The sequence below is a fragment of the Emys orbicularis genome, chromosome 7 (genome assembly GCF_028017835.1).
Source record: "Emys orbicularis isolate rEmyOrb1 chromosome 7, rEmyOrb1.hap1, whole genome shotgun sequence".
NCBI lineage: Eukaryota > Metazoa > Chordata > Testudines > Emydidae > Emys > Emys orbicularis.
In genome coordinates this window covers 10,877,539-10,895,230 of record NC_088689.1, presented here as the reverse complement: position 1 = coordinate 10,895,230, position 17,692 = coordinate 10,877,539, and the positions used below count along the sequence as shown (strand labels likewise).

The 17,692-nt window shown below is 36.3% G+C and overlaps 1 protein-coding gene across 3 annotated transcripts in view; it reads right to left on the bottom strand.

Moving 5' to 3' along the window:
• Window positions 1-17,692, bottom strand: part of VTI1A (vesicle transport through interaction with t-SNAREs 1A) — a 333,655-nt gene that overhangs the window by 234,501 nt on the left and 81,462 nt on the right. For all 3 annotated transcript variants that reach the window (XM_065407890.1, XM_065407891.1, XM_065407889.1), the window contains exon 5: window positions 12,349-12,433. In XM_065407890.1, the coding sequence (XP_065263962.1) occupies window positions 12,349-12,433 (85 nt within the window). The remainder of the gene's footprint in view (window positions 1-12,348; window positions 12,434-17,692) is intronic.

The following is a 17,692-nucleotide window of genomic DNA, read 5'->3' as shown; positions in this document are numbered from 1 at the left end:
TGACACCTGACCAAAAGGACCAATAAGGGGACAAGATACTTTCAAATCTTGGGGGGGGGGGGGGAAAGGCTTTTGTGTGTGCTCTTTGTTTTAAGGGGTTGTTCGCTCTTGGGACTAAGAGGGACCAGACATCAATCCAGGTTCTCCCCATCTTTCTAAACAAGTCTCTCTTATTTCAAACTTGTAAGTAAAAAAGCCAGGCAAGGCGTCTTAGTTTTACTTTGTTTTCTCAACTTGTAAATGTACCTTTTACTAGAGTGTTTATCTTTGTTTGCTGTACTTTGAACCTAAGACAGAGGGGGGGTCCTCTGAGCTCTTTAAGTTTGATTTCCCTGTAAAGTTATTTTCCATACTGATTTTACAGAGATGATTTTTACCTTTTTCTTTAATTAAAAGCCTTCTTTTTAAGAACCTGATTGATTTCTCCTTGTTTTAAGATCCAAGGGGGTTTGGATCTGTATTCACCAGGAGTTGGTGAAAGGAAGGAGGGGGGAAGGGTCAATTTCTCCTTGTTTAAGATCCAAGGAGTTTGGATCTGTATTCACCAGGGAATTGGTGAGAGGTTTCTAAAAGCTTCCCAGGGTAGGGAATGGTGGCAGCGGACCAGAACTAAGCTGGTAGTTAAGCTTAGAAGTCCTCATGCAGGCCCCCACTCTTGTACCCTAAAGTTCAAAGTGGGGATACAGCCTTGACAGTAAGGGTGACATTACAAGCCACTCTGCCTTCTTTCTATTAAGTATACAGTTTTTCAAAGATCAATTTCTCTGTCTGGCTTTAGGGCACGTTTTTTTCCCCCCCTCTATCAAAAACAGGTATTTGTGTAACTATGGCTTGGACTCTGAGACTCGAGATGTAAAAGGGCAACGAAGTACTGTACTTGAATGATGATCCACCACAAGAGCCCTTTTGATATTGACTTTACTTGGAAAAGCATGTTCTTCAGTACAAATAATTTTTTAGTGTTAAAATTTGTTGTTTTGTGCAAATGGAGGAAAAACACTGTTAGCCCAACAGGAAGTAGAGGTGAAAGAAAAGAAGTACAAAAAACAGCAAGATTTTAAAAAAATGTTTAAGCCTATCAAGTTTTCCACTTAATGTAAGTTGTACACAAAGTACAGTCTAACAAGATCTCATGCTGTGAAAATTCCGTGGTACTCACCTAAGAAAACTCTAATAAATACATAAACACCAGCTACAGGGAAAACATCTCAGTACTAATAGTCAAACTCAAGGAGAAACCAAACTTGATTTAAAAAGAACCAACCAACCCTAGGAAAGGTGTATGAGCGCAATGTAACAAGGTCATGAGTTTAAAAGTTAAAACAACGAGGAATCCTTGTGGCACCTTAGAGGTGCCAAAAGGACGCCTCGTTATTTTTGCTGATACAGACTAACACGGCTACCACTCTGAAACCTGAGTTTAAAAGTGTTTCTCTGTATCTGAAAGTAAACTGGAATTTTGTCTCTTGCTTTGTCTTCTTTTATTTTATTTAGGTATACTAAAGATGCAATAGAATACAGATGCCTTCACGTGCCCCCCAAATTCCAGCTTGGTAAATCACTTCTTCAATTCAGCTAAATATTTAAAACATGTGAGCAATTCTATTAAGTCAATTAAACTATTCATAAGTTTAAAGTTAGGCATGTGCTTACGTGCATTGCAAAAATTGGGCCCATACTACTGTAGTGAGATAAATTTGTTGTAGTATAAAAGCAAAATAATGTTAACTCACTGAGAAAATTTATCTTTTTATGTTGATGGGAAAAACACAAGTCTTTGGTTATCTGCAAAATGCTTAAAGAGGTAGCTTCTGGTCAACACAAGTGCTTAAAGGGACTTTATAGTGAGTAAATTGGAGATGCCCATTTCTGCAAAGGACCTCAGTTTCCCCACCAAGATTGTGGTGGTGATGTTACCAAAAACACAATACAAATGTATAGAAAGAGCAGACTGCATAAAGTCCATACAAAGATTCCACTTGACATGTGCAAGCATAACATTGGGTGGAAAATGTGAAATGGAATCATTTAAAGTTACAACTTGGTCCAAAGGGTTTATCATTATTTAGATTAAAAAAGACGAATTAACAATGAGAGCATCACCCACTGCAGTGCAATGTAAAACAGCTAACATTTTATTGATTTGTATGCAATAAAAATTGAGAAGGAAGAGGAATAGGAGGGAAACAAAGAATATAAAGCGAATAAGACAAGGAAGTAACACAGAAGAATGAGGCAGAGTGAGAAGAGGAGGGTACGCCACCGCACACTAGCTTGTAAAATGTGGTCCTTCAGTAACCCCAAAGGGGTTCCTTATGCTATGACAGTGTCTTGGGAGAACATGTCTAGACTGCTATTCATCAAGATCATTGATTTTAACCCTATTCTAAAGGTAGATGTTAAAATCTCATTATTGCTCCTTCACTGAGGGATGATGTGGATCTTTTCAGTATCTCAACAAACTCTTTTGTATAAGACGAGAGCTGTGAGGCCTTCAAAAATAATAGGATGAGATGAGAGATCATTCTCAAATACCCCAGTGCAGCAAAGCACTTAAACATGTGAGCAACCCCAAAGAAGTCAACAGAAGCTGCTGGAAGCTCCATCAGGCCACTTATAGAGGTGTTCTAAAAAAGGATTTAAGAGCCTAACTTTAGGCTCCCCCCTCCCCCCCCTTTTTTTTTTTAAGTGTTGACCTAAGTGTTCTGTGTACCAGGAAACCACATAGCTAAATCTCTCAGATTGAAGGATAATTAATACCGTTGCAGGTCAGACAGACTTAGTACACTATTCTGTCATGATCTTTTAATGTTTATAGATGACTGTCCTCCACAAGAAGGCAAACAAAATTCAAGAACAGTTCATTCAGTTAGTGAAAGTCTATACTGAGGTCTTTACGGTGCGGAAAATCATGCCTACAAGAGTGGAGTCTAGGGACAACTGTCCTTTTCAGGATTCTACCAATGAAAACCAAGTTCAGTTATTCCCCATTACTTCAAATTTCCTGACGAGGTTGGGGTTTTTTTGGTAAGTCCTCTACAACATGCTAAGGTAAATTATTTGTTTTTATTTTGTTTTTTTTCCCGGTGGAATGAGTGATGCTTAACTCATGTAAACTGATCAAACGAGTTGTTGAGACCACTATAAATTAAATTTCTCCACTGTTACGCTCATCACTTTAGATTCTCCTCCAGTTTACTTTGTACTGGGAAGAGCTGTTGATCTAATACAGTAGGTGATTGGTAGAAGGTTGGGAATGGTTAGTGAATGAATGAGTGCAGTAGGACATCTGCATTTAAAGACAAATTGTATTCAGTAGATGAAATCCTGGTGTCTGCTACCTGCCCTCCCCCTCTCCCCCGACACACACACACTGATATTTGAGATTGGTGGTTAATAAATCTAGTACAATACTGAAGAGTAAGGAAAAAATGAGAGCAACCTCTCTGGCATTACTTCTGTTCTGGAAAGGGGATCTCAGACCACTAGCAGTAATAATGGCCATTAATTTATTATGGTTTCTCCTCCTGCCCTCTGTTTGTCTTTGTTTATGTGTACGTATGGCCTTAGCACAATGGGGCCGTATTCTCAGCTGAGACCTCTTAAGCACATAATATAAATTATTATAAACTGATTAGAATAGAAGCCATTTTAAAAGTTAACAACGCTGTTGTAGGAAAATGAAATTATTCAATAGTTTTAACCAAAAATAATATTTTTAATTTAACCAGTTACTTCAAGAGCTTTGCCATGAACACCCACAAAATAAATGACACTGCATCACCACTGATGGTGGTTCATCGTGGAACCTGCAGTCTTTGCAAATACTATTAGCTAACAGGTTTTGGAGTCCACCAAGGAAAAGCAAGGTGCTACAGTTAATGTTTTGGTGATTCAGGAAGAGACTTTATTCCCTATAAGCCAGTACTAAATCAGTCTCCACAGCAGAACAGATCAATGCCTTAAAAATCATTTTTTTACAAATACAATATGTGCTGGGTTCAGTTAGCTATGAATCAGCAGTTTAGGTGACTGGCCCTTAGCCTGAAAATTAATTGCCCAAATCATTCAGCAAATCTTCATGAATAACAGATAGTTATTTACTCACGTAAAAGAAGTGTTAAACTGATGTCATTTTAAACAAATAATTCAACCAGATCCAATCCCTAGCATGGCTCTGTTGGAACCATCCTACTACAAGTTCCACAACGTTGAGGTCCTGAACAATGGGGGACATTAATCTATCTATAGCACTTCATACACCAGATGGGACACTAGCCCTGGCATCCTGGCCAAATTTGGACAGCTACTTTTTTCCATATGAAATTTTCTTTGGAATATCACTTTGGGTCTGACATCCTTCACTTTTTGCATTAATGGCCCAATTCAAAATCTACTGAAGTCAAAGGACAGATAAGCATTCTCTAATGGCTCAGTCTCCAATACTGCATATTTAGATTGAAGTAGGGCCCTATCAAGATCACCGTCCCATTGATGTGAAATCCTGGCCCCACAGAAGTCAATGGGAGTTTTATCACTGACTTCAATGGACTCAAAATTTTAATCAAGGTCTCTGCCTCAAAGCAAAGCAACCACGGTACTTAAGGGATACAAAGTGTTTCTTCCACTTTTAAATATATGTACATTTCTTTCTATTTATTTTTATTGGAGTACAGGAATAAGTACAGGGGATGGCAAGTGGGAAGGGGGGCACGTAGGAACAAAGAATGGGCAAAAGGAAGGGAAAGAACTTCACCAGGCGAAGGAAGAGAATTGGAGATAAGAAGAGGAAAGTGAAGAACAAGTAGATAGGGTGGAGTGGAGCATTGAAGGTAGGGGGAATGGGGATGGCAGCAGAGAAACTGGGAGGGTGTGGGAGGTGATTGGGCAGGCAACCGGTTAGCAAAAAGGAAGGAAATGTCTAGAGCCAAAGTTGTAAAAAAGCATTTTCTTGACAATCAGCAGCAAGAGATTGAGAAGATATTTTGGAACAGAAGGCAAGAGGCGCAGCTGAGTCAGTTCCTACCCTGCTGCTGCTACTCTTGGCTGTTACTGGGTAAAACCCATCTCCTCCAGGGGATGGCTTCATCCTGAGAAGTCTTACTCTGCTTTCCACAGTACATGAGGCTGGGGCCCGATATCCGCAGAGAGGATACCTCATCACCATCTCACCCCCACCTAGACTCTGGATGGAGGCAGAGGGCTTAAAGTTTTAGAAATGAAATATAGCATTTCCAAATGAATTTCTGACACGATAAACAGATTTTAACAGAAATCAGCCTGCACAGAAAAATGTATATATGAAACATGAAATACCCCTCTGAGTAGAAGAAACAGGGATCATGAAAAAGCTTTCTCTAACGGTGACTGGGAGCTGCATAAAAACTCATTTCACTATAGAAACTTTGGATTAAGATTTCAGTAGAAAGATGTTCTTCAGGGATATCAAAGAACCACCTGAGAAGGAGATATTGGTTTATGCACCATAACTCAGAAGCCCCGTTTCACTAATGAAAGGTTTTACATACAGTATTCACATACACATGTATGAATAATTCATTAGAGATGAAATAGGTGGATATTAAGTGTAAATATCTGGGACAGGGGTAGGTTTTTAGCAAGAGGAATTGGAAATTAGGGGCCAGATTTTCAAAACCTGGCTTTCATTTTTACATTTGCAGTAATTAATTTCATTTAGATATTTGTGAACCTGAACATAAATCAGATGCGTGGATGCCTAAGTGATCTTAATTGCGCCAACAAAATTGTGCATCCATAAAAGTAGAGGCCTATTTAAGCAAGGCTGAAAATTTAGCCTTATCTATATAACTGTTAGGATGTGTGGTTAAAAATGGGTGTTATAACAATTTAAATCTTTCCTATACTGAGTGAGCACACTTTATTTTCGTCTGGTTTAAAGTGTTTGATCACAGTGATGTTTAATGCATGCTCTACCTAAACCCTGCATTTGCATTGGGATGGACTCAGTGTAGCTGGAGATTTTCAGCTTTAACTTCTGTGATACCACATGTTTTACTCATGTACATCTAATTTATCCCGCTAAAAATATGTTTTGAGAGCAGAACCACTTCAGAACTCTGGAGGGAGAAGGTCCATGAGGGCAGGGATTCATGGTTCAGTGCTATTCCACCAGGAAAGGAGGAGCAGTCCGAAGTTGTCAGATAACATTGTGCATTTATGGGCACATCACATCACTGACTAGTTCAAACTCAGCCAGTCACAACTGCAAAGAGATCTACTGCAGTTAGTTTAAGGTAGTGCCTTGTTCAGATACGCATTCATGAATCACAGGGTGTAATGCCACCAGCAGCTCTCGATAAACATTCTGTTCATTTGAATGAAAGAGGTGTGTTTAAACGTCCTGTATTGCTTGCAAAATCTCAACCATTAATAGTATGACCCTATTTACAGCACTGATGGCACACATTGGAACACATCTTACAACCGAGAGAAGCTAACAGAAGATGCTGGGCTTTGACTTTGGGAATGGTATTTGAAACAAAGACAGGCCAAAACCCTGAATTACTCACATGCCAGGAAAGAACATTTTATAACAGAAAAAGGGATGTGCTATTTAAGACTGCCCTTCCAAATTCATATGGTTGAAATGAATGATTGTAGGCTGGCCTCTACTGCATCTAAAACCGTTTCATAGGAAGGCCACATCTTAGAAAAAAAATTTGTGGACTTTCTCCACTCACTCATAATTCCATGGACTATCTCTCCTCCCATTTGTGATTATATAACACTCCTTTGGTTACTACAAAAATTGATTACACAGAAAATTAACCTTAGGAAAATATTTCATACATTTTTATTATTTTTAAATATGCTGTAGGAGGTAAAAGGGGAAAGTTAGAGCCATATGACCACCTAGCTTTCCATGAACCACTAGCAATCCACTGACCACAGTTTAGTAATCACTGATCTAAGGAAACAGAAAGAGAAATTCTGGTCTTATTAGTATGGCAAAGTCAGTGATAAAGCGGAACACTTCAATGCTACATTCAGAGCATAACCCTAGAAGAATGGGTATATTGTACATAATTCTAGTTCTACACATTCACATTCAGTATAGGCTAAATCAGCCGCTAACAAACATAGCTAACACAAATGAATGAATCAAAACAATGAGGGCAACCCAATTCTGTGAAACTACTGATTTTATGTTTTAACCAGAGTTTTAAATGATCACCCTCACCTTTTATAAAATCAGGCCACTAGGAAGTGTACTGGCTGGCAATGTGCTTCCAGATGGAATTGACGTTCCTGGTCATGATCATAGAGGTTTATATTTTACAGGCTCATGAAAGTCCAGAACAACTGTATTTGCATTATGTGTCCTTTGGATTTCCAAACATTAAATAGGACTGCAAACTTCTAATGTAAGTAAGGTCTGAAACCTAGATCCAGATGGAGCTTCTCCATAGACATATTTTTTATAGTTTGTTTGTGAGTCGGAGATATGAAAACAGTCCAAAGTTTTGAGATTCACTGCAACGAATAAATCTCTTTCACTTAGAGTACAAACCTTTCTAATAGCTCAGAGGACTTGAGATGCATCCAGAGACATACCAATACATTCAATAATCACCATTCATGGAGAGAAACTCAGAAAGTGCACTGATGTAGAGAGGGGTTATGGTTCACAGAAATCACATCTACAGAGTTTTGTGAAAGCACCTCAGGCTCAGGAAGAAAAGGAAACCACTTACTGATATCTTTAATACCATTTCATCATATACATTTGGATGGCCTTTAGTGGTTGTACTTCCTTTATAGATTTTCATGATACATGGTGAGGTCTAGATTAGGGCTGTCGAGCAATTAAAAAAATTAATCGTGATTAATCACGCAATTAATCGTGCTGTTAAACAATAATAGAATAGCATTTATTTAAATATTTTTGGATGCTTTCTACATTTTCAAATATATTAATTTCTGTTACAACACAGAATACAAAGTGTACAGTGCTCACTTTACATTTATTTTTGACTATAAATATTTGCACTGTAAAAAAAAAAATAGTATTTTTCAATTCACCTAATATGGGTATTGTAGTGCAATCTCTTTATCATGAAAGTTGAACTTACAAGTGTAGAATTATGTACAAACAAATAACGGCATTCAAAAATAAAACAATGTAAAACTTTCACACACCAACAAGTCCACTCAGTCCTACTTCAGCCAATTGCTCAGACAAACAAGTGGTTACAATTTGCAGGAAATAATGCTGCCAGCTTCTTGTTTACAATGTCACCTGAAAATGAGAACAGGTGTTTGCATGGCACTGTAGTAGCCAGCGTAGCAAGAAATGTATGTGCCAGATGCGCTAAAGATTCATATGTCCCTTAATGCTTCAACCACCACTCCAGAGGACATGCGTCCATGCTGATGACGGATTCTGCTCGATAACAATCCAAAGCAGTGTGGACTGACGCATGTTCTTTTTCATCATCTGAGTCAGACGCCGTCAGCAGAAGGTTGATTTTCTTTTTTGGGGGGTTGGGTTCTGTAGTTTCCACATCTGAGTGTTTCTCTTTTAAGACTTCTGAAAGCATGCTCCACATCCCGTCCCGATCAGATTTTGGACGGCACTTCAGATTCTTAAACGTTGGGTCGAGTGCCGTAGCTATTTTTAAAAATCTCACATTAGTACCTTCTTTGCGTTTTGTCAAATCTGCTGTGAAAGTGTTCTTAAAACAAACATATGCTGGGTTCTCTGGAATGGTGGCCAAAGCACAAAGGGGCATACAAATGTTTAGCAGATCTGGCATGTAAATACCTTGCAACGCTGGCTACAAAAGTGCCATGTGAACGCCTATTCTCACTTTCAGGGGACATTATAAATAAGAAGCAGGCAGCAGTATCTCCCATAAATGTAAACAAACTTATTTGTCTTAGCGATTGGCTGAACAAGAAGTAGGACTGAGTGGACTTGTAGGCTCTAAAGTTTTAAATTGTTTTGTTTTTCAGTGCAGTAATGTAACAAAAAAAACTACATTTGTAAATTACACTTTCACAATAAAGAGATTGCACTACAGTACTTGTATGATGTGAATTGAAAAATACTATTTCTTTTGTCATTTTTACAGTGCAAATATTTGTAATAAAAATAATAATATAAAGTGAGCACTGTACACTTTGTATTCTGTGTTGTAAACTGAAATCAATACATTTGAAAACGTAGAAAAACATCCACAAATATTTATTACATTTCAATTGGTATTCTATTGTTTAACAGTGCGATTAACAGCGATTAATTTTTTAAATTGCGCTTAATTTTTTTGAGTTAATCGCGTGAGTTAACTGCGATTAATCGACAGCTCTAGTCTAGATAGTAATTTCAGTATTCTCTTTCAGAAAGCATTTAGCAGTCAGGAAGGTCTTGCTGAAAGCTATCCAACCATGATGGCCTCACATGAGGTTTGATCTAGTTCTTTCTTTTCCCCACTGACACAACACATTACTGACTACTTGCACTCCAATTACTTTTCTGAAGATGAATTAAACAAGGCATTTTGAACTTTTGCACAATCAGAGAAGCTATCCTGCTTGCAAAAGTTATATATAAAGTAGGATATAGAGAGATACACTCCCAAATTATATAATCTCTACAGGGAAGAGCAGGAAACTCTAGAATTCAGTTAGGATGCAACTAAAATTTGAACCTAAGGAGTTATAAAATGTATTCCACTCAAAATTGGAAAAAAATGGTTTCTTTGCAAAAATTATATGACATGAGACCTGTGTGTGGTTTCAACCATGTGAAGTACAGCTCAACGCATTTAAATTACTAAGAAGCAATTAAGTAGAGCTTGGACTGAATGTACAATTGCTGTGCTACTATATCAGCACTCCAACACCTGTTAAGTTAGAAATGAATCCCTATGAATATTTAGGGTGAAATGCATCCCAGTACTAGTGATCCACACAACCTTTGGCTTTACTAAAGTGAATTGGTTATGGGGTGCCATTGGGGCCACCTGGAATATGGCAAATTTAATCCTTAATCATTCAGAAGGTCTCCCCATATATTTAATTTCCATAGGTCATAACCTGTAACTTCTGAAGGCCTAACAGTTGATTTCAGATTGGATCCTAAGTATGGTGATGTATGTTGCCTCCTATTGAGGCTCCAGTACCCTTGGGTGCTTACCCACTGAAAGAAGGAAGTCAGAAGGAAGTTAAACCCGTTCAATAGTTCTTGGCTTGTATTCCCAAATACATGAATGACTGGAGAGGTAAACAATTTAAAGAGGCAAATGACAAAAAACTTCCAATTTATGGCAGTCGAGTTAACATGTGGCAATAAGAACCTGTATGAAATTTGCTATGCAATCTCAGATTAATCCTTAGGAGATCACAGGAGGTTTAATACAGTATAATATATTTTGGTTTTTTTAATATTATGAACTGCCAATGAATATAACAAAAATATTTTATAGAGAATCCTAAAATGGATTTGAACTACTGAAGTGAAAGTAATCTGACTTCATTAGAAAGGGCTTCATACATATTAAAAAAAACATAATACAATGGACATCTAATGGTTGTCACCTTCTCCTTTCATCATCATGGGAGATCTAGGTCTGAACGCCAATGTAGTGATGAATCAGAGTTCAAAAATGAAGATTTTGTACTTATGTGGCAACACTACACAGAATGATTACACAATAGCTCCACATGTGTGTAAAAAGTTAACTCTTATATTGTACTGAATTAATATAATTTTATTATTCCCCCAAATCCTCCTAGTCAACACTGGGACCTAAAATTTACTAATCTTCTTCCCACAAAAAGCTGCAGCAGAAAATTGCATTCCAGTGATGCTAATACTTCCAAGTGAAAATGTCTGTGCAGCTTATAAAACAAAAACTGCACCTTACATCACAGAGAGGGCTATATAGGGACAGATCTTCAGCAGGTGTCAACTGGTGTAAGTCCAGGGAAGTCAATGAAATTGTCAGTTTACATCAGTTGAGGACCTGGCCCATAATCATATATAAATATCAGAGATGGCCATGGAGACATAGGTAATGAAAGTTAACGGGATGGCTCTTTTTAAGATACAATATTCCAAAGGAGGAAGGAATAAGCTACTTTCACCCCTAACTGAGAGACAGCAATCCTACATAGCCTTTGCTTGGGAAAAACCATGATATGGTAACAAAGCAGAGAGTTGAATTTTTAATTCATTAAAACAGTCCTTCTCAACAAGAGTTATGGTCACTGGTAGGACGTTCTGAGAACTTACAGCAAAGCTACCTTTACTGATATAGTGTCCATTTCCATTATTCTGACCTCTTCATGAGTAATTACTTAATTTTCCCTTTCACATATGATATGTTGCCAACTTCTTTTACATTATTTTTCATGTCACTAAGTCCAGAATAATTTAAATATGGACATATTAATTATATGTTATTTACAATAACAATGTTATTTAACATAACAATATTTACCTTTACAAGGGTTAAACTTAGTTTACCTTTTAAATAATACATACAGGATTTTGTAGGATACCAGCATATATCAATTAATTAGAATGGTCTCCCAGAAAATTATTTTACTTTTAAAATATAATAGGCATGAAACTTTTCATAATTTTGCGTAAACGTATTCATTTAAGGAGATTAGACTTTGGGGGCTTAGTTATTGTTGTGTTGTTGTTTGTTTGTTTTTTTTAAAAAACACTGACTGGTATAATTTAATGCAGACATTTTGAAAGTACCAATTGAAAAGAGTTACTATCAGTAATAAAAATAATAAATTAAGCTTTGATTTAGCCTTCTTTCCTTTGAATCTGTAAAAATTGAACAAAATAAAGTACAATTTGCTACCTACATTGTATAAAAAAACTGAACAATCTGTTGCAGAATCAATTTCAAGAAAATTGAGTTGGCAACCTTATTATTTATTTGTCTTTGGTTAATATCTTATAGATTTATTAAAACAACTTTTACATATATCAATAAACGTAAAAGACGAAAACAACTGGAGTCTACAGTGTGTGCTAGCAATCATTGCAGGTGGGTAAACTGACAACATGTAACTGCACATTAAGACAAATGTAGAATTTAGACAAAGTATTCCATCTCTTTTCAGATGTATACTTTTAAACCTCAGGAACTGTTTTCAGTAGATGTCATGCCTTTTAACTTGAAAAAAGATAAGTGCAAATAAGCTCCCAATTGTCTCCCCAATATGTAAACCACATCTCGGGCTGCTGTCTCTGCTTCGCCTTTGAAGTTTCCCTGAAATGTCATGTGTTGTGAAGACTGCTGTGCATAAGCAAGACAATTTGCTCACTCTCAGAATTCTTACCGGTTTCCACTGCTATTTGGTATCCAGCCTCTAGTCTCCGAGATGACCTTTCCAGCCTCTCTGTGTTATCGAGCAGATGTGCCCTCTGAAAAAGAAAAAGAAAAAAAAAATCAGACTGCAGTCTACAATGTTCTCCCTTCCCCCCCCCCCAGACTCTTTTTTTAATTATGCTTTCATATGCCAAAACATAAAAATATCTACAGATATTTTACGGAATAGCCTATTACAAGCACCATTGGAAAAGGCAGGTTCTGTGATCAATCATAATTATGTGTACCAATCATTTTGTTTTGAAACAGTGCATATGTGGTTCATTGTTATTACATGAGCACGCTGATCAAATCTAATGCTTCTGCTATATATGGGCATTGCCTGAAGATCAACTTCAAGATTTATTCTTCATTTTATCATACATAAGCATCCACATTTTCTATTGAACAATAATTTCACAAAACATCATTATTATTGAAGGTGGTAATTTTTAATATTAACAATTTTCAGTGGAGTATATTTCTACTTCATCTGTACTACTATGGAAAGTACTACTATATAAAAACAAAATTCTACTCATACAGAATACTAAACAGCAGATATATCTTTAGGACTGCTTGATATAAACACATACAACAACAAAACACTGGAGTCTATATTTAAAGAGATATATCAAAACCTTTAAAAAAGGTACATGCATGTTTATGTACATAAAGAGGTTTTTTTAATGAATTCCAGCAAATATATAATACTGTGCACATTTTTACAATAATTAGTGATAGTGCAAAGGTGAAATGATTATTTTCACTATTTTATTCTGCACCCATAAACTACTCTCAAAATATAAGCCTTACTTCTTTTTAGAGTACTAATACTAGACTAGTTCTAATCAAGCTGTCAAAAATACGTATAAACTAATCAGAGACATATACTTTCACCAACCCTTCCTTCACCCCAAAAAACAGTTTTGGTATGTGTCAAAAACAACTCCTACAACTTTGCCTTGTTGACAGATGTCATTTAAAAAAAAAAAATCTGAAGGAATGCTTTCTAATAATAATAAAAAAAGGAGGTGCCATACATATTATCTGAGTGGCTGTCTACCGAAACGATCTACCTTGCTCTAATGAGCCCCTATGGATCTTGGGAGATGCAAGCTGTATTGACATGCACACTTAAGCTAATACACCTAGACCAATGCCTCCAAGCTCTAGCAGCCAGGGATGCTGACAGAATATCTCGCTTCTATCTTCAAAGAAAGGAAGTGATTAGTATGTTATCATTACCATTCAAAACGTGATTTCCCTATTCCCTCCCGGCATAGGTGACACATCTCTGAGATGCGGCCAGACGATCGAGGCAGCTAAAGCCACATCAAAGCTTGCCTTGAATTTTTTTTTTAAATCATTAAAACAATGCATTTAGATCAGCACAGATAGGACCCAATGTGAAGGTCAGGAAAGCTGCAATAACAGTCTATAATAATTAATAGAGTCGTCTAATACACAGTGGATAGGTTAAGAGTAAATTGCACAAAAGCCTTTACGTTCATGGGGGGCAGGCCACCAAGAAAAAAAAAAGAAGAAGCACAAGCACTTAACATTTAAAAACATAAGTTACAGTGTTCTAATTGAAATCATAACAGCAGCTAGAGTGGTGCGTGTTCTTAAGACTCCTGGACAATCTAAATAATTAGTGTTAATTTTATGTAATAACTTTTTTAAAAGGTAGCTTTTCATAATAGCAGCTGCTTTTTCTCTATGGCTCAGACACCCTGTTTAAAGAAATGTGTCAGCTTACAATGCAATTTGTAAAAAAATTGTATTGAGACTCAATTTATGTTAGTTTAAACTTTTATAAAGAATGTGCTATATCTGTATCATAATGTGTCAGAAATATTTTCCTTAAGAAAGGAAAGCTGAGATTATAGGATCAGCAGAGATACTTTGGGGTTCAAAAGATGAGAATTCCAAAAGTTAAGAAGAGACACTTCAAATACTGTAGTGACAGTCTCCAAAACTCAGCACAACCCATAGCACCTTTTAATTACAGGAGAGTTATTTAGTGTTGTCAGATGCTTAAAATTAAAAAGCTTTTTTGATCTGATGAAGTCTGCATGTGAGGAGGAAATCAGAATTCACATTGTATGCTGTTATAATTCAACACACTTATCCAATCAAAAATGCGAGTATTTTAGTATGTGTGTTTGTATACAGTAGATAAGAAAAAATTATACTGAAAAAGCAATGCAAGACACCCAAGTCCAGCCTAGCCCTACTCTAAGCAATTAGAACACTAGAATATTGTGAATTCAGTGCTAACATGAACTCAATGCTGCTTCTTACCTCTGATTTCAAAACCTTTCCACCTAAGTCATTCTACAATAAAATCTAATTTTTGTTCTAAGTCATGGTGTTATTTACATTCTGTGTTTGGTTTTGGATGAATACCGTCCTTTTGGTCATGAAAGGCAATGAACTACAGTAGCAGCTGATGCTTTCAACTCCTTCCCACCCCTCCCCAAACTCATTCTCCCACACTATCCCCTACCCTTTGTAAGGTGGGTAGTGAGGGGATATAGTCTGTCTTGTAGTTTCAGAAAGAGTCTCCATCTGGAGTTATGTGAGGAAGTTTTGCAAAGTGGCATGCTATCACTAGAGATTTAGTCATTCCATGTGGGCTGGATTCAAACTGAGATTTCAGAAACTAAAAAGACAGAGCAACACAGCCTCCATAGAATTCTGTGTACTGCGTGTATGTTAGAATAGAGCCTTGGAATGAGAGGAAGTGTACTTTTTATTAACAAACAGTATGGCAAATCAGAATTTCTTTTAAGTTCAGTTCATACCTCCTTAGGAGAACTATAATTAGGGAAGCCTTGATGTTTTACTATGTGACTAGTTTAGAACCATGCCTGAGTCAATGCTTCATTTAGATTCCAATGTGCATTTTGCATTCAATATAAAAATGCAACCACAATTATAACCTATTGTATAGGTAGAACACGGAAACTTAATACATTTAAAATTATTTCTCTGTCAATTCAATCACAGTCTATCCAGAATTATAATTCTTTAACTGGATAAATACTTTGGTGGCTCCCATAACATGCAGTGAGATGACAAAAAAAGGTAACTGATAAAACTTACAAAATAATCAAAGATGAAGAAATTACTAGCATGTCATCATACAACATGATTCATTAGGTTGATATACAAAAGGATTTAAAGTCTCAAAGAGTTGATAAAAGACAAAGGCATGGCCTTTTGCAACAAATACTGAATTATCTAATTTGTTGGCATGTGGTTGTTTTAATGTCCATCACTATCATTATACAAAATTTACTATTTAAGTGGCAGCTGTGCTCAAATACTCTGCATTCAGTTTTGAAAGTATCTTGCAAATGGTCAGTAACCATGTTTATTAAAAAGGGCCATAATTCGTTAGCAAAATGCTCCTATTGCAGCCTTCTACAAATGTACACATATATGCACGTCTATGTGCTTCCATGAAAGGGTTTGGCAAGCATGAATCTAAAGAATTATCCTTTGCTACAACTCATATCTGGTCTTAACATGTCAGAAATCACATTATTAGAATCCTTGCAACAACGTTCTTATCTGTTTAAATACAGGGACTATAAAGAGAATATTAAGGAGGAGAACTAGGTAATGGAACTAGGGAGGGCTTTCACTTGGTCTCTCATATTTACTTTGTTTTTAAGCTTTCTTTTTCTCCTCATTATCAACCTATTCATACCAGATCCATTTTGGGCTGGGAAGGAGAGACAAGCTGCGTATCTGGGACACTGGTAAAAGATTCTTTAAAAAAAATTAAAGCCTTGTTACATCAAGAACTCCCCTTTGTTGCTATTGCTTTGGTTAGTTCCCAGTTCTCTCCCATCATCACTCCTAGAACTTACAACAAATACTTTTTCCAGAGTGTAATATCCATTATTGTGGTATCAGTTCATCATCATCGTCGTGTTGTTCAGTCAGAAGGTAATAAAGACAAGACTAACATACCATACAAAAATGTTAATACTGTGCTTAGTAGGAGCTCTCTCTAGGAATCTACTCAGAAATTTGGCCTGCTAGCAACTATGACTCTACTAAACCCTTATTGGTAGCAATTAGAAAAAAAAATAATAAAAGCAGTGCAAGTCCCTGCTTTTGCGCACGTGCACACACCCACCCCACCAACAACATGCACTACAGTGGACAGCACCTTTAGAAAATACACTACAAAATTTCAGTAATTGACCATTAGAACTTAGATTTCTGGCTCTAAATATTTATGAGCCATTTCCTAAGTGAAAGGACAGGTGCTTCAGAATACTGATCTTTAGTGTTACACCTACAGATCTACCACATACACACAAATAAATAATAAATATTGATGTGTGTGTGTTCAGGTCTACTTGTACTATATTTTCATTGTGTATGCAATGCGTTCATACAATAGGTATTTCAATTGCTCTACACTAAATTTAATGCATAGTGAAGTAGTACATATGTTTGATAGTGTTACAGTAGAGGTTTTCACCAAAGCAATGCTTACATTTACAATACCAATGTACAAATGTATTTACCCCATCAAAGATTTTGTGATGCAAACAAGATTATTACTACACCTGATCTGATCATGATATTCTAACAGATCAAATAATAGTTTTTTTCCTTCTTTTTCCAATGCCTTTAAAAATTCTCTCTGCTATCAAAGAATGTTAATTTCTAAGGTTTGATCTAGGGAGTCCCATGTAAGTGTATAGTTATTAGAAGAAAAAAAAGACACATAACAGTGAATATTTTTAAGCAATGTAATCAATATTTTTGCTTTGTGTAGATTTCCCTGCAACAATAAACAAAAAGATCTACTTTCAGATTTCGAAATTCAGCTTTAAAGGGAAAGCTAGACAACAAAAAGCAAGAAAGTACTCACCTCTTCACGTAATTTTATCAACTGCAACATGAACGCACAAAAAAGATAAAAAGGAAAGAAATGGCAGGAAAGAAAGATCAGTTGTGTGACAGGATACAGAATTAACATTGACAATTTATCTGTTTACATGTTTAGCATTTAAAAATCACAGACAAACACATTAAAAGAACCTAAACATAGACTACATGCAGAGTTTTTTGAACGAATAAAGATCACTTTCTCACACTGTCACATTAAACAAAGAGAATAGTGTGAAATTCTCTTTTAAACCACATCTAAGACACCATCATGAAATAAAGGGGAATGACTTCATAGAAGTCTATATTATAAAGAAAAAAACAAGTTTACTGTTCCTCTCTTCTAAGATTGTACAGCTGAAGTGGTTTTGTATATACAAGTTTTCAGGATCTTT